Source organism: Tenebrio molitor, chromosome 2 (assembly GCF_963966145.1).
Source record: "Tenebrio molitor chromosome 2, icTenMoli1.1, whole genome shotgun sequence".
NCBI lineage: Eukaryota > Metazoa > Arthropoda > Insecta > Coleoptera > Tenebrionidae > Tenebrio > Tenebrio molitor.
Window position 1 is genome coordinate 11,488,848 of NC_091047.1, and position 17,690 is coordinate 11,506,537.

General features: G+C 37.4%; 1 protein-coding gene across 1 annotated transcript in view; it reads right to left on the minus strand.

Moving 5' to 3' along the window:
• dsx (doublesex) overlaps nucleotides 1-17,690 on the minus strand; it is a 125,053-nt gene that overhangs the window by 32,026 nt on the left and 75,337 nt on the right. Inside the window, exons 3-4 of the mRNA XM_069038060.1 lie at nucleotides 14,110-14,250; nucleotides 12,966-13,206 (exon numbers count right to left, since the gene is read on the minus strand). Coding sequence (XP_068894161.1) covers nucleotides 12,971-13,206; nucleotides 14,110-14,250 — 377 coding nt within the window. The 3' untranslated portion in view covers nucleotides 12,966-12,970. The remainder of the gene's footprint in view (nucleotides 1-12,965; nucleotides 13,207-14,109; nucleotides 14,251-17,690) is intronic.

Sequence of the window (17,690 nt, forward strand, 5' to 3'; positions counted from 1 at the left end):
AGCAACTACCGTTTCTGATACTAGATATAAATGTAAAATTAAATTTTAAGGCCACTTTTATTAACATTATGTATGTCTATTTGCAACCGTTTAGGCGTAATTTCAATTTTTTGAATAAAATATTCTTTTTTATAAGCAATAGTTTTATTTGAATTTTTATTCAAAAATAGCATTGCAATAAATATTAGATAACAACAAAACAATAAAAAATAAGCAAATTAACAAAAACATTTTTTAATGTAAATGATTTCGTTGAAAATATTTTTTTGTTAATTTGCTTTTTTTTAATATTTCGTTGTTATTTACTGTTTATTGCATGCGATTTTTGAATAAAAATTCAAATAAAACAATTGTTTGATAAAAAAAAGAATATTTTACTGAAAAAATCGAAATTACGCCAAAACGGCTGGGAATAGGCATACACAATGTTTATAAAAGCAGGCTTAGAATTAAATTTTACATTTATATGTAGTGTCACAAATGGTGGTTGCCATTTAAAAAAATGAAGTTTTTGACATTTTTGGATTAGCAATTTTGAAAAATTTCAGTAGGCGTATGAATCATAAAAAAATTTTCACTAATGGCGGAAAAGATCGGCCAGGTCTTTAGGAATTCAACTAAAAAAAAACACAATTATTTATTTCCGATGATTCAAGAGTTATAAATTTGTTAGTGAAGTCCTGCAACCTCGCTTTTTTGCAAAAAAGATGACATAGGTCAAAAACGATGACAGATAAGTGTTGACAAAAAGATGTTCCAAACTCAAAATTTAACGTAGAATCGAAATGTGAAGTCAAAATGAGGCCTTTCCATTTAAAAAAATAAAGATAGCGTCGATTTCCGGTATTTCCGGAATTGCCACCATTTTGAAAATATTTCATTTGAACTTGGAGTAGTCGATTATAGTCAACTATGTACCAATTTTCATATTAATATGATTTGGGGAAATCAGAATGTTTCTAATGAACGGGCTACGTGAATCAGCCTGTATAACCATGGTCAATGGTATCAATTGTGTGGCCGATGTGTATTACTGTATTCACATAATATTGATCAATTTCATATGGAGGGACAACTTTAAATTTAACATTCAGTTTTCACGCTAACTTGGACCACAATCATTGAAAATGACCCTGTATAACGGTTTTTTTTGCGCAAACTAATTCTCAGCGTCCCCAAAAATTTAATCAAGCAATTTTCAGTCGGTTTATCTAATCTAATGCAATACATTCTTTGTAATGAAGGTGGCTTTACAGTGGTTCAATTAATTATATCTTATAAACAAGACACTAATGTCTATTTTCCGCAAATTAAGTTATAATGTAAGAACACCTGCTGTAACCAATGATGAATTTTAATTTCGTATGACGACTATACGGGTATAGCCGCAAATTACATCCCATCGAAACTCGAAGTAAATAAAATAGTATATGTATTATATCATTAAGAGTAGAAGTGTCATTTTTTGGCAATATTATAATGTATAATATATACAGGGTGTCGCAAAATTAACGTATTCCAAGTCGGGGGTCTTGTAGGGAAAAATCTCACGAATCTCGAAAAAATAAAATAAAAAATATAGGGGGTCTTTACAAAGATATATGGGTTTGAAGGTTCAAACTTTTCATCATGTTTTCTTCAAATAAAAGATATAAATGGTTGACATTCATTTTGAAATATGGTGAGGATGATTATGTAAAATATTAAAATATAAATGAAAAGACATTTCTTGAAAAAAACAGCTTTATCTCGAAAAAATAAGTTTTATTTTTCCAATTTTTGTTCAAAAGGGAAGTACAACAGCTAGAATATTAATCAGGTACTTCTGAACAAATATTGGCAACGTTATATTTTTTTCAACAGGTCAACAGGATGTCCCCTAGTAAGCCCTGTAGCGCCGTGCTGTACCTCATTTCAAATCTGGCGCTACTCCTACCCCCACACCGAGTGACGAGGAAGGAAGAACTCTCTCGTCTCTCGCGGATGAACCAGAAGCTCTCTCGTGCTGTTAGTGTGTTAGTGAACCCAATAAATATAAGCGTGATTGCCAAAACGCAATATTGGTGACCCCGACGTGATCACGCCGACATCTAGCAACGCCAAAATGCCGGGCGGAAGTGACGCGAACGAGCCCCAAGTCGCCGCCTCGCAGCTGACGCTACCTCCGTGCTGGACGCATAAGCCGGAGCTTTGGTTCGCCATGGTGGAGGCCAAATTCAACCTGGCGACACCCAAAATCACAAAGGAGGACACGAAGTTCAGCCACGTGGTCGCCGCGCTCGGTCCAGACCTCGCCGGAGAAGTAGCCGACCTCATACTCAAACCAGATGCGGACGCCCCGTACAGCAGGTTGAAGGCCGAGATTTTGAGCAGGACGACGCTAACGGAGACCCAGAAGCTGAAGCAACTCCTATCGGGACAGGAGTTGGGCACCCGGAAACCCTCGCAACTTCTCAGGCACATGAGGACTCTGGTGACGGACACGCAGTACGTTAACGAATCCGTTTTGCGGGAGTTGTTCCTGCAGCAAATGCCCAGCAGCATACAACCCATCCTGGTAGCGGTGACGGGGATCGATCTCGACCAGGTAGCTATGGTGGCGGACAAAATCCTGGAAGCCACCCCAACGGCCGCCATTGCAGCCACCACACGCAACACGCCGTCCACCCCGCAAGGCCAGTCCACATCAACGTCAGAGGGCGCCACTCTAGGGGCGGTCATGCGGAGGTTGGAGAAGATGGAGCAACAATTGAAGCAGCTAGGCAACCAACGTCACGAGCGGGAACGAAGCAGAGGGCGCAGCCAAAGTCGCAGCCGAGGAGCCCCCGACACGGACACTGGCAAATACTGTTGGTATCACTACAAATTCGGAGACCGAGCACGGCAATGCAAGGACCCCTGCGCGTATCCAAAAAACGCCACGTCGGGGCAGGAGTAAAGTCAGCTCCTGCCACACGGTGTACAGCCCGTCGCCTCTATGTAAGTGACAAACAGTCAAAGATACATTTTTTGGTGGATACGGGGGCGGATTTCAGCATTTTGCCCGCGAAGTTCAGAGACCAGAAACGTTACGTTCCGCGTTTCAACCTGCAAACGGCAAGCGGATCCGGTATTAAAGTGCTAGGTGAAAGACTGCTTCGTCTGAATATCGGCTTAAGACGAGAATTCACGTGGACGTTTTTAATCGCAGACGTGACAGACGCCATCCTCGGAGCAGACTTTTTAGACAGTTTCAAATTAATAGTGGACATCAGTGGTAAAAGGTTAATCGACTCGGAAACGTGGCTAGCAGTGCAGTGCCCCCTAAAACAAACAAATCCACAGACAATACGGGCAGTGTTTACGAATGCAGCTGACGCGTACCAACAACTGCTGCGGCAGTTCCCCAACGTACTCAGGTCGTCAAACGTGCCAACCGAACCGCATCACACAGTCCTGCATTACATTGAAACAAAAGGTCCTCCAGCACACCATAGACCGAGGAGGTTGCCCCCGGAGAAATACCAGCTGGCCAAAAAAGAATTCGAAAATCTCCAGCGACAAGGCATCATCAAACCTTCCTCATCGCCGTGGGCCAGCCCACTCCACTTGGTGCAAAAAGCTGACAAAACTTGGAGAGCATGTGGAGATTTCCGGACGCTCAACGCCCAAACTGTACCTGATCGGTACCCGATCCCACACATACAAGACTTCAGCCAACACCTCCGAGGCAGAACCATTTTCTCCACCATCGATCTGGTAAGAGCCTATTACCAAATTCCGGTTAACCCAGCCGACCAACCAAAAACAGCAGTAACTACACCATTCGGGTTATTTGAGTTTACCCGTACACCATTTGGTCTCCGGAACGCAGCCCAGACGTTCCAAAGGTTTATGAATGAACTGTTTCAGGGATTAGATTTTGTGTACGTCTACATAGACGACATTTTAGTAGCGTCCCACACAGAAGAAGAACACCTCCGTCATCTCAAACAAGTACTAGAAAGACTTCATCGCCATAACGTGGTAATAAATCCAAAAAAATGCACTTTTGGGGCCGCAGAGATCAGCTTCTTGGGGGTCAAGGTCACGTCAGAAGGCGTAGAACCATTACCAGACAAGGTCGAGGCCATCTGCAACTTGACGTTCCCAACGACATCGAAACAATTGCAACGTTTCTTGGGCATGGTGAATTACTATCGGAGGTGGATCCCACAAGCAGCAAAAACCCAAGCACCCTTAAACGCCCTCCTGAACGGCTGCACACGACGAGAGGTCCCGATCGAACCAACGGAAGAGACAAAAACAGCTTTTGAGAAGTGCAAAGAGGATTTGATGCAAGCAGCCAGGTTAACATACCCCAGCCACAGCAACCCTCTCAGCATCGCGACAGACGCTTCGGACTGGGCAATCGGCGGAGTACTGCAACAGCTCGAAGAGGGACAGCAAAAGCCAATAGCATTCTTCTCAAGGAAGCTCACCGGTACCGAAAAAAAGTACAGCGCCTACGATCGAGAACTTTTGGCGATTTATCAAACCATATTACACTTCCGACACTTCCTAGAGGGTCGCAATTTCACAATCTTCAGTGACCACAAACCCTTAATTTATGCCTTTCAGAAAAAACCAGACCAGTGTACTCCACGACAAGCTAGACAGCTGGATGTAATCTCCCAATTCTCCACGAACATCAGGCACATCAGTGGGGAAGAGAACACTCCAGCGGACACGTTGTCGAGAATACAAGCGGTCCAATCATGCAACTTCACCGGGGATGCATTAGCTGAAGCACAAGAGCATGACGAACAACTCCAGGCCCTAAAAACAGAAGGCAAGTTCACCTTTGTACAGTTGCCCATTCCGCTGTCAGAGAAAACCCTCTGGTACGAAACGACACATGGAAACCGCCTCTATGTACCTAGACCATTCAGACGACTCGTCTTCGACAAGGTACACAACTTGGCTCATCCGGGGGTCAGGAGTATGACGAAACAAATCACCAAAAATTACTTTTGGCCAAATATGAAGAGAGACACCGCATCCTGGGTAAAGACGTGCCTTCAGTGTCAGAGGTCCAAGGTCCAGCGCCACACAAAAACCCCAATCGGCACCTTCAGTCAACCAGATGCACGCTTCAGCCATGTACACCTAGACATTGTCGGTCCTCTCACTCACTCAAATGGAAAAGAGTACCTACTGACGATGGTGGACCGGTTCACGAGATGGCCAGAAGCAGTGGCGATCAGCGACATAAGCGCCGAAACGTGCGCCAGGGCATTCATCACCACTTGGATGAGCAGGTTCGGTGCCCCAGCCAGAATCGTTACAGACAGAGGAACACAATTCACGTCAGCTCTATTCCGAACTCTGACAGAACTCATAGGCACACACCACATCCAAACAACTGCCTATCACCCACAAAGCAATGGTACAGTGGAACGGTTTCACAGATCCCTGAAAGCAGCGTTGATGTGCCATCAAGCCTCTTGGTCGGAAGCGCTGCCCCTAGTACTGCTAGGTCTCCGGACAACAGTCAAAGAAGACCTCGAAGCTTCACCAGCCGACCTGGTCTACGGCACTGCATTGCGATTACCCGGAGACATGATCCGAACCAGCACGCCCGCTTCCAGGGACAACCAAGCACCAACACCCCACTTTGTAGAGGAACTGCGGTCGAAGATGAACGCGATCCCCTATACGGCTTCACAGACACACGGCGAGCACCCAGTTTACCTCCCGAAAGACCTGCAGCAAGCCAAATACGTATTCGTCCGAGTCGACGCCGTGAGGAAGCCATTACAGCCCCCTTACGACGGCCCATACAAAGTGTTGGCAAGGAACCCTAAATATTTTTCGTTGCAGATCAAAAGCAAACGCAGTAACGTCTCAATAGACAGGTTGAAGCCGGCGTACCTGGAAACAACAACCAAGAACCTGCCAGGGGACAAGAGCGTGAGCTGTCAAGGATCGACCAGTTCCGGCAGTACCGACCATGGGACCAACGCAAAGCGGACAAGGGCAAACAATTCCCCAGACTACGCGCAGAGGAACCGCACAACACGATCAGGTCGTCATGTGAAATTTCCGACACGATTCGGGGACATGGTGCAAGTGTACTGATAGCGAGCGTTGCTTTTATGTTACCTTCTCCGTTTCTATCATTTGTCAATCTAATTTTGTAAAACTTTGTAAATATTCGTTTCTATCATTTGTCAATCTAATTTTGTAAAACTTTGTAATTTTTCGTATTCGTATTTCGTATTCGTTCAAATGGCATTTTCACTGGGAGGGGGGTACTGTAGCGCCGTGCTGTACCTCATTTCAAATCTGGCGCTACTCCTACCCCCACACCGAGTGACGAGGAAGGAAGAACTCTCTCGTCTCTCGCGGATGAACCAGAAGCTCTCTCGTGCTGTTAGTGTGTTAGTGAACCCAATAAATATAAGCGTGATTGCCAAAACGCAATAGCCCCGAACTCGGAATACGAAAATTTTAAGATACCCTGTATATTTATACTTGTTTTTTTTAACATGTGTAAACATCTCGTCAATTTTCATAAATTGCCTTGCATTAAAAAACAAGAGACAATACATACAGTGCGTTCGTAGAATTTGGAATAAATTCAATAAAACTGTACCTAAGTACTACTAATTACTGAGAAAAATCCTCGAAGAGGTCAACTGTGTTTTTAAAAGGTGCACATTCTTAAGTACTTTACTTATGTTGATAACTTTTCGTCTCCTAATTATGACGTCATCAATATTTTTTTTAAATTACAACCCTCACTTTTTTCTTCTATTTCTGATAGACCTTCGTACCACCTAAAGGATGAGTGAAAAAAATTGGTACCTTACATAACAATTTTTTTGAGAAAATGACAATTTTTTTGAGAAAATAGCAATTTTTATTTCAAAAATTTAATTTAATTCTTAAGGTAAACATTCTTTTTCAAAGGGTTTAGTTAAAATCGAAGGTTTATTTTATTAGACCAAACAGAAGATTTGCGGTAGAGAACTCGCGCTAAAATGGAACAAATAAGGCCTGACATTATTGAGCGCAGTGTACAAAGTGTCGGTGAGTGCTAAATGGTTGGTGGGAAGCAATTTCAACATTTGTGTTGAATTTTATTGTTAACCTTAAATGTTTGTTTGTTTTTGTTTACGGTCCATTAAAATTTTTACAATAAAATTTGAATTCAATTTTTGAAGTAAAATTTGTCATTTTCTCAAAAAAAATTGTTATGTAAGGTATAAATTTGTTTCATTCATCGTTTAGCTAGTACGAAGGTCTATAAGAAAAAAAATGGGGATTGTCATTAAAAAAAAAATATGACGTCATAATTAGGAGATCAAAAGCTGTCAAGATAAGTAAAGTGCTGAAGAATATGCACTTTTTAAAAACAAAGTTACCTCTTCCAGGATTTTTCTCAAAAATTAATACTTACAGTTTTACTAAATTTATTCCGAACTTTACGAACGCACTGTATAATAAATAGCCTATGGAATAACATGTAAGTACTGAAAAAGTGGTATGTTAAGAAATAGTAGACGTACCTACTCCAGATTGACAAAACAGCTAGTTAATTAATTTTTTCTCGACAATGTTGATAATTACTCGTACATACTCTGCAGTGGGGTAATCGCCCTTGTACCAATATAAAATACAATCACGACGACCGCAACTATACATTTATGATGTCATAAAAGGGTTTTACGATATAAAAACAACACCTGAACTAGTGGATTTACGAAGTGTATCTTCGGTTATATAAAACTAAAACTAAAACTAAAAAAAAAAACAAAACTATAAAAAAATACAGTTAGTCTTCTATCTCATTTATACTTTTATTTAAAATAAGAAGTAGATTCTTTGCTTCATTGATTCAAAGACCTTACGGACCTTACTTTGCTTAAAGAGTTTAAAACAACTTCGACTTCTAAGAAATTGTGCATGATAATTGATAAGACAGTCGAACAATTTTCAGTGTTAATAGAAGAGGAGAAAAATGTACTCTTGAAAAATATCTTTCAAATCGTTTTTCAAAATAATAAAATAGCTTTTCTGACCAATATTGTAGGTACTATTACATATTGTATTCAATTTATTAAATTTTGTTAAAAAAGTAAGCTTGAAATGAAAACATTCTAGAAACTAAAAACACACCAGCTAAATTGAGAGTACATTATGCATCCGGAAGAATTCAATACCAAAAATTGGATGAATCATTTAAAAAGTAATTTGGATGCCAAGTGTATCAGTTTCTATCGCCGGTCAATGTTAACGCCTGGGGCGTATCCGAGGGCACTAATCACCCACGGGAGGAAATAACATTTTACTTCAGACGTATACATATCTTAGAAAAAAAATTGAAATTAAACATCTCAAAATTGGAACAGTAAAGTAAGCACGCTTGCCGTTACGAATTTACAATTTACCACTTTACACGTGGTTTATTTTACTGATTGTGTCTCGTTTTTACGAATTTTTGAAGAATAGATTCCGGTGGTGATTCTAAGGAAATTTTTCCCAAGATCCTCGAAAACGCTAAAGTAGTTTAATTGGATGTATTATTAAACAAATATTGGGGGATGTATGAAGTGAAGTATATGTATTAAGTACTGATTAAAAAAATAGATGACTCAAAGAAATATTTAAAAAAAATACGGCAAATGTCATTTTGGTTTATTTTTCAAACAAGCCTAAGAATGTTATATTTTGTAAAATTTTCTAAAAATGTCTTGATCTTTTTATTTTTACTAGTTACAGGAGTTATTTTTGATCGAAGCAGTAGAAGTTTTCGGTAATTGTTTACTTTACCTACTTGTGGAATTCTTGCGTTTTTTCTGGCCAGACACCCTTAGGGCGTCCTCCTACATCGTTTCCCACCACTCAAACCTTGTGCAAATGCACTTGTTTTTCTCTCTTGTTGTGTTTCAAGGTCGCGTCAAGGTCGCATCAATGTCTAGTATAACTAAAGGGCAAGGAAAATCCATATGCACAAGGTTTGAGTGGTGGGAAACAATGTAAAAGGACGCCCTGAAGCTGTCTAGCCAGAAAAAACGCGGAAATTCCACAAATAGGTAAAGTAAACAATTACCAATCATTTTACGATTGCTAATTCGTTCATTCATTCTTTCACAAAAACGGAAACGACTTTAATTACTTTTACAGCAGTGTATTCGGTTGTATTCGTGCCCCAGAAGTTGAACCGCCCTGTGAATTTTAACAATTACGTCAGGTAAGTTTTAAAATATAATTCTGATCTATCGTAACCTGTTTTTTGTCATAAATCTGTCAATATCTTGAAAATGGTCAATTTAAAGCCTGGAAGGCGGACACAACTTGTTTCGTATTCAAGTGGTTGAGCAAATTATGCTAAAATACCCATTAAAACACTATAAATTAACTCCACCACGGCTGTGTAATCATTATGCATATACTTATAAAAATAAATTTGAAAAGGGCTACCGCAATGCTGCTAGTCAAGACACATTTACCCAAAACGGGCTTGAAGTGCGTTGTTGGTCGAAACATTACACATCGACTTTTTTCTTGTTTGAAAACATTAAAAAGGTACAATTAAAATATATTGATTATTTCTTGTTGATTGTAACTGGCATACCATACCTTCTTAATGGGAACAACTAGAAGCTAACATTATTTATGTTGGATGTAATGTGTTACACAGTCCATCGGCTACTTTGATATTTTTTCTTAATCAAGCGTTATGCCATTTAATAATTTTACGGAAAATTATAATGTGCAAATACCAAGATATTAACTTTACGGAACATTACGTGTAACACCTTCGATTTTACATTACGTTGATTAGAGTTGTAAAAATTCGAGAATGAAAAACTTACATCTGTTATTTTTGTAAAGCTTTATTGTACTCATCAAGTGGAACAAAAGACTAGAAATTTTTTAATAATGTCACTCCCATTACTACAAATATGCATTCACTTAATATTTAATCACCGTGATGAAACATACAAGACAAAAACGTTTCGTATTTTGTCGCGATCTCTTATAATGAATATTTTTAAAATGCAAAAAAGCAATAAATCGACAGCCGTCAGGTTGTTGCCATGAATGAAGCCGATTTTGCAAGACAAATTTCCGAACCCGTCGATGTTGGCCTAGCAACAGTATGAAAATGTTGGTCCAGTCTGAAGATGCGGTTTATGAACAGCGAACTTTAAAATAAATTTGTTACCAACCGCTGCAGGAGCTGACAAGTGATAAAGCGCGAATAAGCTTTTTTAAATTACAATAATAACTGTTTAATGCAAAATTGAAACACGATGTAAATCCATTAGAAGAAGGCGTTTCAGCTAATTGGGTTATTTGAAGGTTACCTACTGACTCAGCAAATATTTTCACTCCAAAAGAACAATTCAAAAAGCACAAAAGTGTAACATACTGTCTTCTTTCTATTTTCTTCACTTACGTCTTTTACACAATCACAAAAAATTACAATCAAAGAATCTTTATCTTTGACTTTTATTGTTCTCTGTTCACATACTTAACTTCATACACTTTGGAGAGCAAGTTCCAAAAATAACTCTTATTTCGTAAAGTAGTTAGCGATTCTCAATACATCGCTGGTTCATATGTGGCACCTACTGTTTTAGCTAATTTATCTCTTTTTCCTGCAACAACACCTGCAACATTAGGACTTTGCGTTCTTTGTAGCAGAAGATTCAACAAATAGATGAAACCAAGCTGTTTGCTCTTGAGAAAATGCTAATGAATTTTCATTTCTTTTAGGATAACGATATGCAATTATGGCGGGCGCTAACTACTAAACGACTAAACACCCAAGAGTTAATTACACACTCAACCAATCATATTCGAATAACGAGGTATCACTAATACGGATATAGCAAAAACTTTAATGACTTATTTATTTTTTATTTAATTCAACTCAGTTGGAATGATATATTATGCAGAGCATGTAACGCGTTATGCCTATACGAGTACAGTGCTTTTACCAATTAGCGCGCACCACACAATAATTTTTCATTCATTAAATTTGCAAAAGTTTTAGAACAATTGTCGCTGCTTATCTAAAGTCTAAATATATGTGTGACAAATGTTATCACATACCTTACGGTATAAATTACAATAATTATTTTTTCTAATTCAGTTACGAAAAGTAACCATTGTGATATGTCATTTTAGTTGTCAAACGTGCTTCATTTAATAACTAGTCAAAAAAGTGACATTATATTATCACTACTGTTAAAAAGTGATACTATATTATCACTAGTGTTAAAAAGTGACATTATATTATCACTAGTGTTAAAAAGTGACATTAGTATTTTATTATCCCGGAAAATTATTGAAATAGGAGATTTAAACAGAATTTTAATAAGAATGTGTGCTTTTCGTAACTAAATTAGAAAAAATCTTGTATGAAACTCGTAGCAAAATGGCTATTTTTTTGCACACGACATGGACCACTCGTTGATACTTGTGGTCCAATTGTAATGTAATTGTAATGTTTAGTGCAAAAAAGACGGTCATTTTGCAACTTGTTGCATAAATAGCTAATTTATAATTTCTAGCTTAATTTATTTTTAGACCATTTAATTTATTTTGTAATTTTTCTTTGCTGTTATTGGGTTTAGTGCCGTTGTAAATAAATGTTATATTTACTTATCTATTTATAATTACAATTACACCTAAAATTTAACATTGAAAAAATTCGAAAATGGGGTCAAATATTTCGAAAAATGTTAATTATATTAAACGCACGTCCATATTTTCAAAACAAATTGGAACAAAATCTCACCTTATCTAGTTCGTTGTGTTCATTAATTTTGTTGTGAAAATTCACACATCAAATCTTATTTGACATCAACGTTTTTCGATATAATCAAAAGAATAATACATTGTGTTATTAGGATTAAAAATGGTACTTTTTTGACGAGCAATTTGTTTGCAATTACTGTAATAATTGCAAGTCAAAAAAAAGCCACTTTTAAAAAACAAAAAAATGTCTTACATGGTTCTAATTTCCTGTACTGTACAATAAAAAAATATAACACAAAAATACAAAATACAAAAAATAAAAATTTGTTTAGTAATTTCGTCAAGTTTAAATTTAAAAAAATTTGTCGTGAGATTGTGTAATATTTGAATTTTGTTATTTTAAAATAGACCTGTTCAGGTCTGGCGGCATTCATTTGGAGTGTGAAATGATGAGACATTTATTTATATACATCTCCTGACACTCTTATAACAAGTATAGCAAGAACATTATAAATGTGGTTAAATTTGTTCAATGAAAACTAAGATTTTAGCAAGTATAAAATTAGAAACAGTACTAAAAAAATTTTCAATTTAAGTGCTGGTGTTTTTATAAGTACATATTAAATTAGTACGTATTCACCATATTTAATTCAATTTAATTCATTAAAACTATTGGGTACTGTTGGGTATTCTCAAAGTAGACGTTGAAGAGTGGATTGTGAACGCACCACGGATTACAGATCCAATCATGGATAAGCTGCTTAAATTTAATCCCACTTTTTGCGTTGTTTGGGTTTTTACTCTACAGACTGACGACTGGTGCGTTCACAATCGACTCTTCAACGCCAACTTTGGGGATAAATTTAAATGAACACCCGATATTTTGGATTAAAGAAAAATTGTTCTTAATTTTTTTTTTTCATTTTACGAGTAAAAATGTTATTCCATGTTTGTAATACAGATTAACACATGTCCCACAACGCCGACTTTGCCATGTTAGTTGTCAAAGTAACATTTACATCTGTAGGTAATGTTTTCCTTAAATAAAACGACACGTATAGGACAAACTGTGTAAGACAAATAAAAAACAAATACACGTTGGTTACTTTCTAAGTTATACCCAAATATTTAGTTTACAACTTACCAGAAAGTACTTAATAATCGTATTTAGAAAGAAAAATATTTATTGAATGAACATGGTACGTCTTGGTGGTGTGAAACATCCTTACCTTCATCACGTTCGACTGCTGGGCCTGATCGCTGTGGGTGCGATGGGCGGCGAGTGAGACGGCGACGTATTGGGCGGCATGGATCCCAGTAACGTGGCAGGATGGTACATGGACATGGAGGGCAAATATACGGGCGGATAAATCGCAGCAGCTGCACTTGGGTACAATCCAGAATAAGGGATGTGATGGTAAGTATACCTCGCTGCTTCGACGGCGGCCAAGGCTCGAATTTCTAGGAATGCTGGAATCAAGCAAAGGAGATTAAAGGAAGACAACGAAACGCGATCCGTTCATGTCTTCATCTCGCAGCTTTGTAGTGTGCAATGACAAATCAAGCGATCGAGCTTTTCAATGGATAAAAGTGCGGCGCGCGCGGATAAATTTAGAACCCTTCGAGTGAGACAACAGTTAGAATTTACGAGCCTATTTCTATTTTACAATGGTTCATACTTGCTAAATATAATGCGTTTTTACCGACTCCGGCGGAAGTTTAAGTCGTTATGTGGAATGAACAGACCCAGGTGGCAGTTTTAAAACAACTATGTCGCCGGTTTATTTCGCGGTTTGTTATCTGAAATGTTTCAGTTTCGAGTCGCGTGAAGAAGCAGCCCCGAAAGCGGACCCTCCACCTGTCGGAGGCGACTTTCTAGGTGGGATTTTCAATTTTTGCGACTTTCGGCAGCTGGGCAAAGGCCAGCCATTAAAAATTGCCGTCGTACGTTGTATAATACATCAATATAGCAAAAGCACGCATATGCACATACTAAAAATATTATAACCTCTGTATTTACGGTGGTCATAAATTACACTTTAACGATGCTATGCAGTTGTTTCAAAACATAACAGGCTCTCACTGGCACATTTAATAAAAATACATTCACACTGTTCGCATATATTGGCTTATTTGTAAACTGTTGCTGAGAACAGACCCTTTTGTTTGGTGTTCGCAAGTACACACCAGCAACTCCACTGTTTTCTTTCGCCGACAGAAATAGGTGAGATAAACGAACCGAAGCCCTCGCTTTCTAAAAAGCTCCAAGATAAAGCACAAAGTAAACATAAAATAAATCATGCAGGTACAAGTACCCACAACTTTATTGCTAATGAAGTTCGTGATTTATTCTGCTCTTGCTGGATGCCTTACCTTCATCAATCTGCCTCCACGCCTCGTCTTGATCTTTGGCATATTTGATAATAACGTCCACCAGCGAAATCATTTTCCACGACAACTGGAACTTATCCTTTAGTCTTTGGCAGAAGTCTAACAAAATCTCGGCGTCACGACCTGACAAACAAAAACAAAATTAAAAACTGAATAACGAATTGAACATTGTTATTATTGAATCGGACAGGTGGCACAGTCGTAAAACTCGGCAACAACCTGGAAAGCAAGATCGAAAGGCGAAAGAACCTATAATAAGTTTATTTTAGTTTTATTCCTTGCACTCTAATATATTATGGCATGGTGCAAATTCTAATTTAAATGTGCTTCTTGTAAAAAATCTATAGTAACTGTCGTCGTTTGAACCACCAATCGTTAATGAAATGTATTTTATGGTCTCTCAAATTCGGACACCTCTTACGTCGAAATAAATACAAAGATTTTTACATTCACAACATTCAGACGTGATTTATTATTACAGAGACATATGCAAAATTCCAAAACTGGAAACTGTCATATTATTAAATATGGCAACAAAATAATTCATATCAGAATCAAACATTAGTAAAAATAATTTTTTGTTCGACACTGTCAGAATTTGAGAATTTTCTCCTGTGTGAACGGATTTTGATGAATTTGACAACTTGTCAAAACGAAACGTCAAGCTAATTTTAAAGATTTTCAGCCATTTGGAGCCTTTGGGGGGGCTCGTCGAACAAAAAAACGTTGTATTCAACTCGTTCTTGTGTAATTTGCGCTTTTTTGGCACTCGTGGACCTTTAAAACTCTCGTTTCACTCGAGTTTTAAACTGGTCCACTCATGCCAAAAAAATCCCAAATTACACACGAACTCGTTAAATAAATAACTATTTCCGCATTTTATACAGTAATGGGCTATATCGCTAAATTCAAAATAATTTAGTAAAATGGTACTTTATAGCATTCCAACCATTACTGCATAGCACACAAACATCTTCAACGTGGAAATTATTTATTTTTATTGGTATAAATATCTACTGAAAACGCAATTCCTTAAATGTGAAGTAACTACGTTTAAAATCTTTTTTCTACAATCGATGTAGAAAGTAGGTCTTTGCGCTTGCATTTGACAACGCAAAGTTGACGTTTTCAGGGGACTGTCACTTTGTCGCTCACGCGCGAAAAAATGTACAAAACGCTCGCTCTTCGATTTTTTTGTTAAAATCAGATGTCCAGTGATTATTGTAACTAGTGACAATGAATAAACAGAAAGAATTGTTGTGTCAGTTTGTGTCTGTGTTCTTTGTGTTTTTACAAAAAACATTGCTCAAAAGCCTGTAGAAGGAAGGGAAACTGTTGAGGAAGCGTTTTCGTGTACACCTCCCGAAATTGTGCAGCAAAAGAACCAGAATGCACACTTCCAGAGCATGGATTGCTTTTCAAAAACCGTAATTATTGTACTTTTAATGTCAATACATATTGTGAATAATTAGTTTCTGATTTTAAGAAGGTATTACATTGATTTGGTCCAAATAAAATAATATGCAGTAGTCAGAGTTGCGATTGTAGAAAAAATCTTGTGTGTTGCGAGCGCAAATGCATATTGTCGATTTCGAGAAAATCAATCTCTCAATCGACAACAACGGACACCTTTGATTATTATTGTTGCTAAACTACCAAGATAATCAGGCAATCTTTAACTCAGCAGCGTACTAGCAATTTTGACCAAATTTTCAATCATTTGTATCTCGAAAACGAAAAACCTTTTATAAGAATTTTTTGTCTATGACATTGTTTTTTTCGGTGTTTCAGTTTCAAAAAACCTAAATATTAAAATAATAAATGTAGCGAATTCCGGTAAATCGGGACACATCCAAACAGGACTGTTTTGTCGAAATTATTAAGCACCTGTCTTATGAAATAAATCTTCGTAAACAGTTTCCTTTAGCGATCGGTCTAATTCCTCCATCTTTCTTATGAAGGGCCCATAAAGACGACTCATATAATAAATGACAAATTTCTGAAGGAAGTTGGTCAGACAATAAAAAATTGCACAGTTTTGTTCAAGCTCTCAGTGCCTGCTGACCTGCTTCACCCGCTGACAAAGATATCTTTCAAGTATTGTGGTCTCATGCCATCTAAACCTGGTGGAGAACCGGCAGGAAAGGAATTGATAGCTTCTCGAACGTTTTGCTCATAGACTATTAAAGGAGTCTCCTGGTCCGAAAGCGTCTGGGAAAAAAAGTTCGCGAGACTATAAAGGATGTTTTTTTTAATTCTTCAGCAACATCTTAATTGAATGAAGCTAATGAGTCATCCGAGGATAATGATTTAACAGCCCCTTTGATATTAAAATCGGCTACTTTTGCTTCCACTTTTTTAGCTAATGATAAATTTGTACGTTTGTTAGAAACAGTTCGTATTTGAGGAACTTCAAAATTAGAAAGATTTTCTTTTATACAGGGTTATTCACGAGAGGGGTATTTCTGAATTTCTTTTTGCCGCAACCCATTATACACATTGCAACAATATCTTGATTTCAAATTAAAAAAAAAATTATAACTGAATCCACGACGGCTCTTAGTCCTGTCTCTCCGACGTTAAAGCAAAAAATCTTTGTCAATTCGAAAAAAATGTTTTTACAATAACGACGAAAAGACTGATGATCCTCATTTATGCAGAGCGTGGAAGGAATTCTGTCGCCGCTGCGGATGTTTCCAAGCCGATGGTAGACACTTCGAACACCTTTTACATTAACTTAATTTGTAATTTTGTAATAACACATTTGATTTAGTAGTCACTGCCATTGTATTGTTGGTTGCGGCAAAATAAAAATTCAGAAGTACCCCTCTCGTAAATAACCCTGTATGCTTATTCAATGACTTATCAGATTTGATTAAAATATGTTTGAAAATTTCACAAAAATGTTTTGTAATTATGCATCATTTTGTGCCCAAAATGGACCAAAGCTCAGTGTTTTACAGCATTTGGCCCAAATAAACAGTTGCCCTCATTTTCGGGTGTCCCAGTTAACCGGAATCTGCTGTAATTGAATACACTGAAATTAAACGTGTAACTAATATCTATGTATTTGTCAATATAAATGATTTATTTTCCGTTAATGACAAATTATAATTTGTTTTAAAAATAGCTGTAACTTACAATTATACGGAACGTCCCACGTACAAAATTTTTTGTAATAAACAACTTGACTACACAATGCCGTTGAACATGATAATTCAAAATTTTCAGCAAAAGGATAATTAAGCAAGTTATCTCCTTTTACAATGAGGAAACTTTCTGTTTTATATGTACAATCGCGGCCATCCAAAAGTGCAGCAGGCGTTCCTATTTTAATAATAAAAAGTTGTAATAATAAAAATGAGACTAAGAAGTAATTAATACATTATTAAAGTGAAAGTAAACTTTAGTAAAGAAACCTTTCCAACACCTATTCGCATTGGCCTCTCAAGCCTGTTTTCTTGCCAACCCCTCTTTATACGTATTGAAGATGCAAGTCTTACTGCAATGTAATTCTCTCGCGACAGCAGCCAACGACCAATTTTCTTGTAGCTTTGCAATAG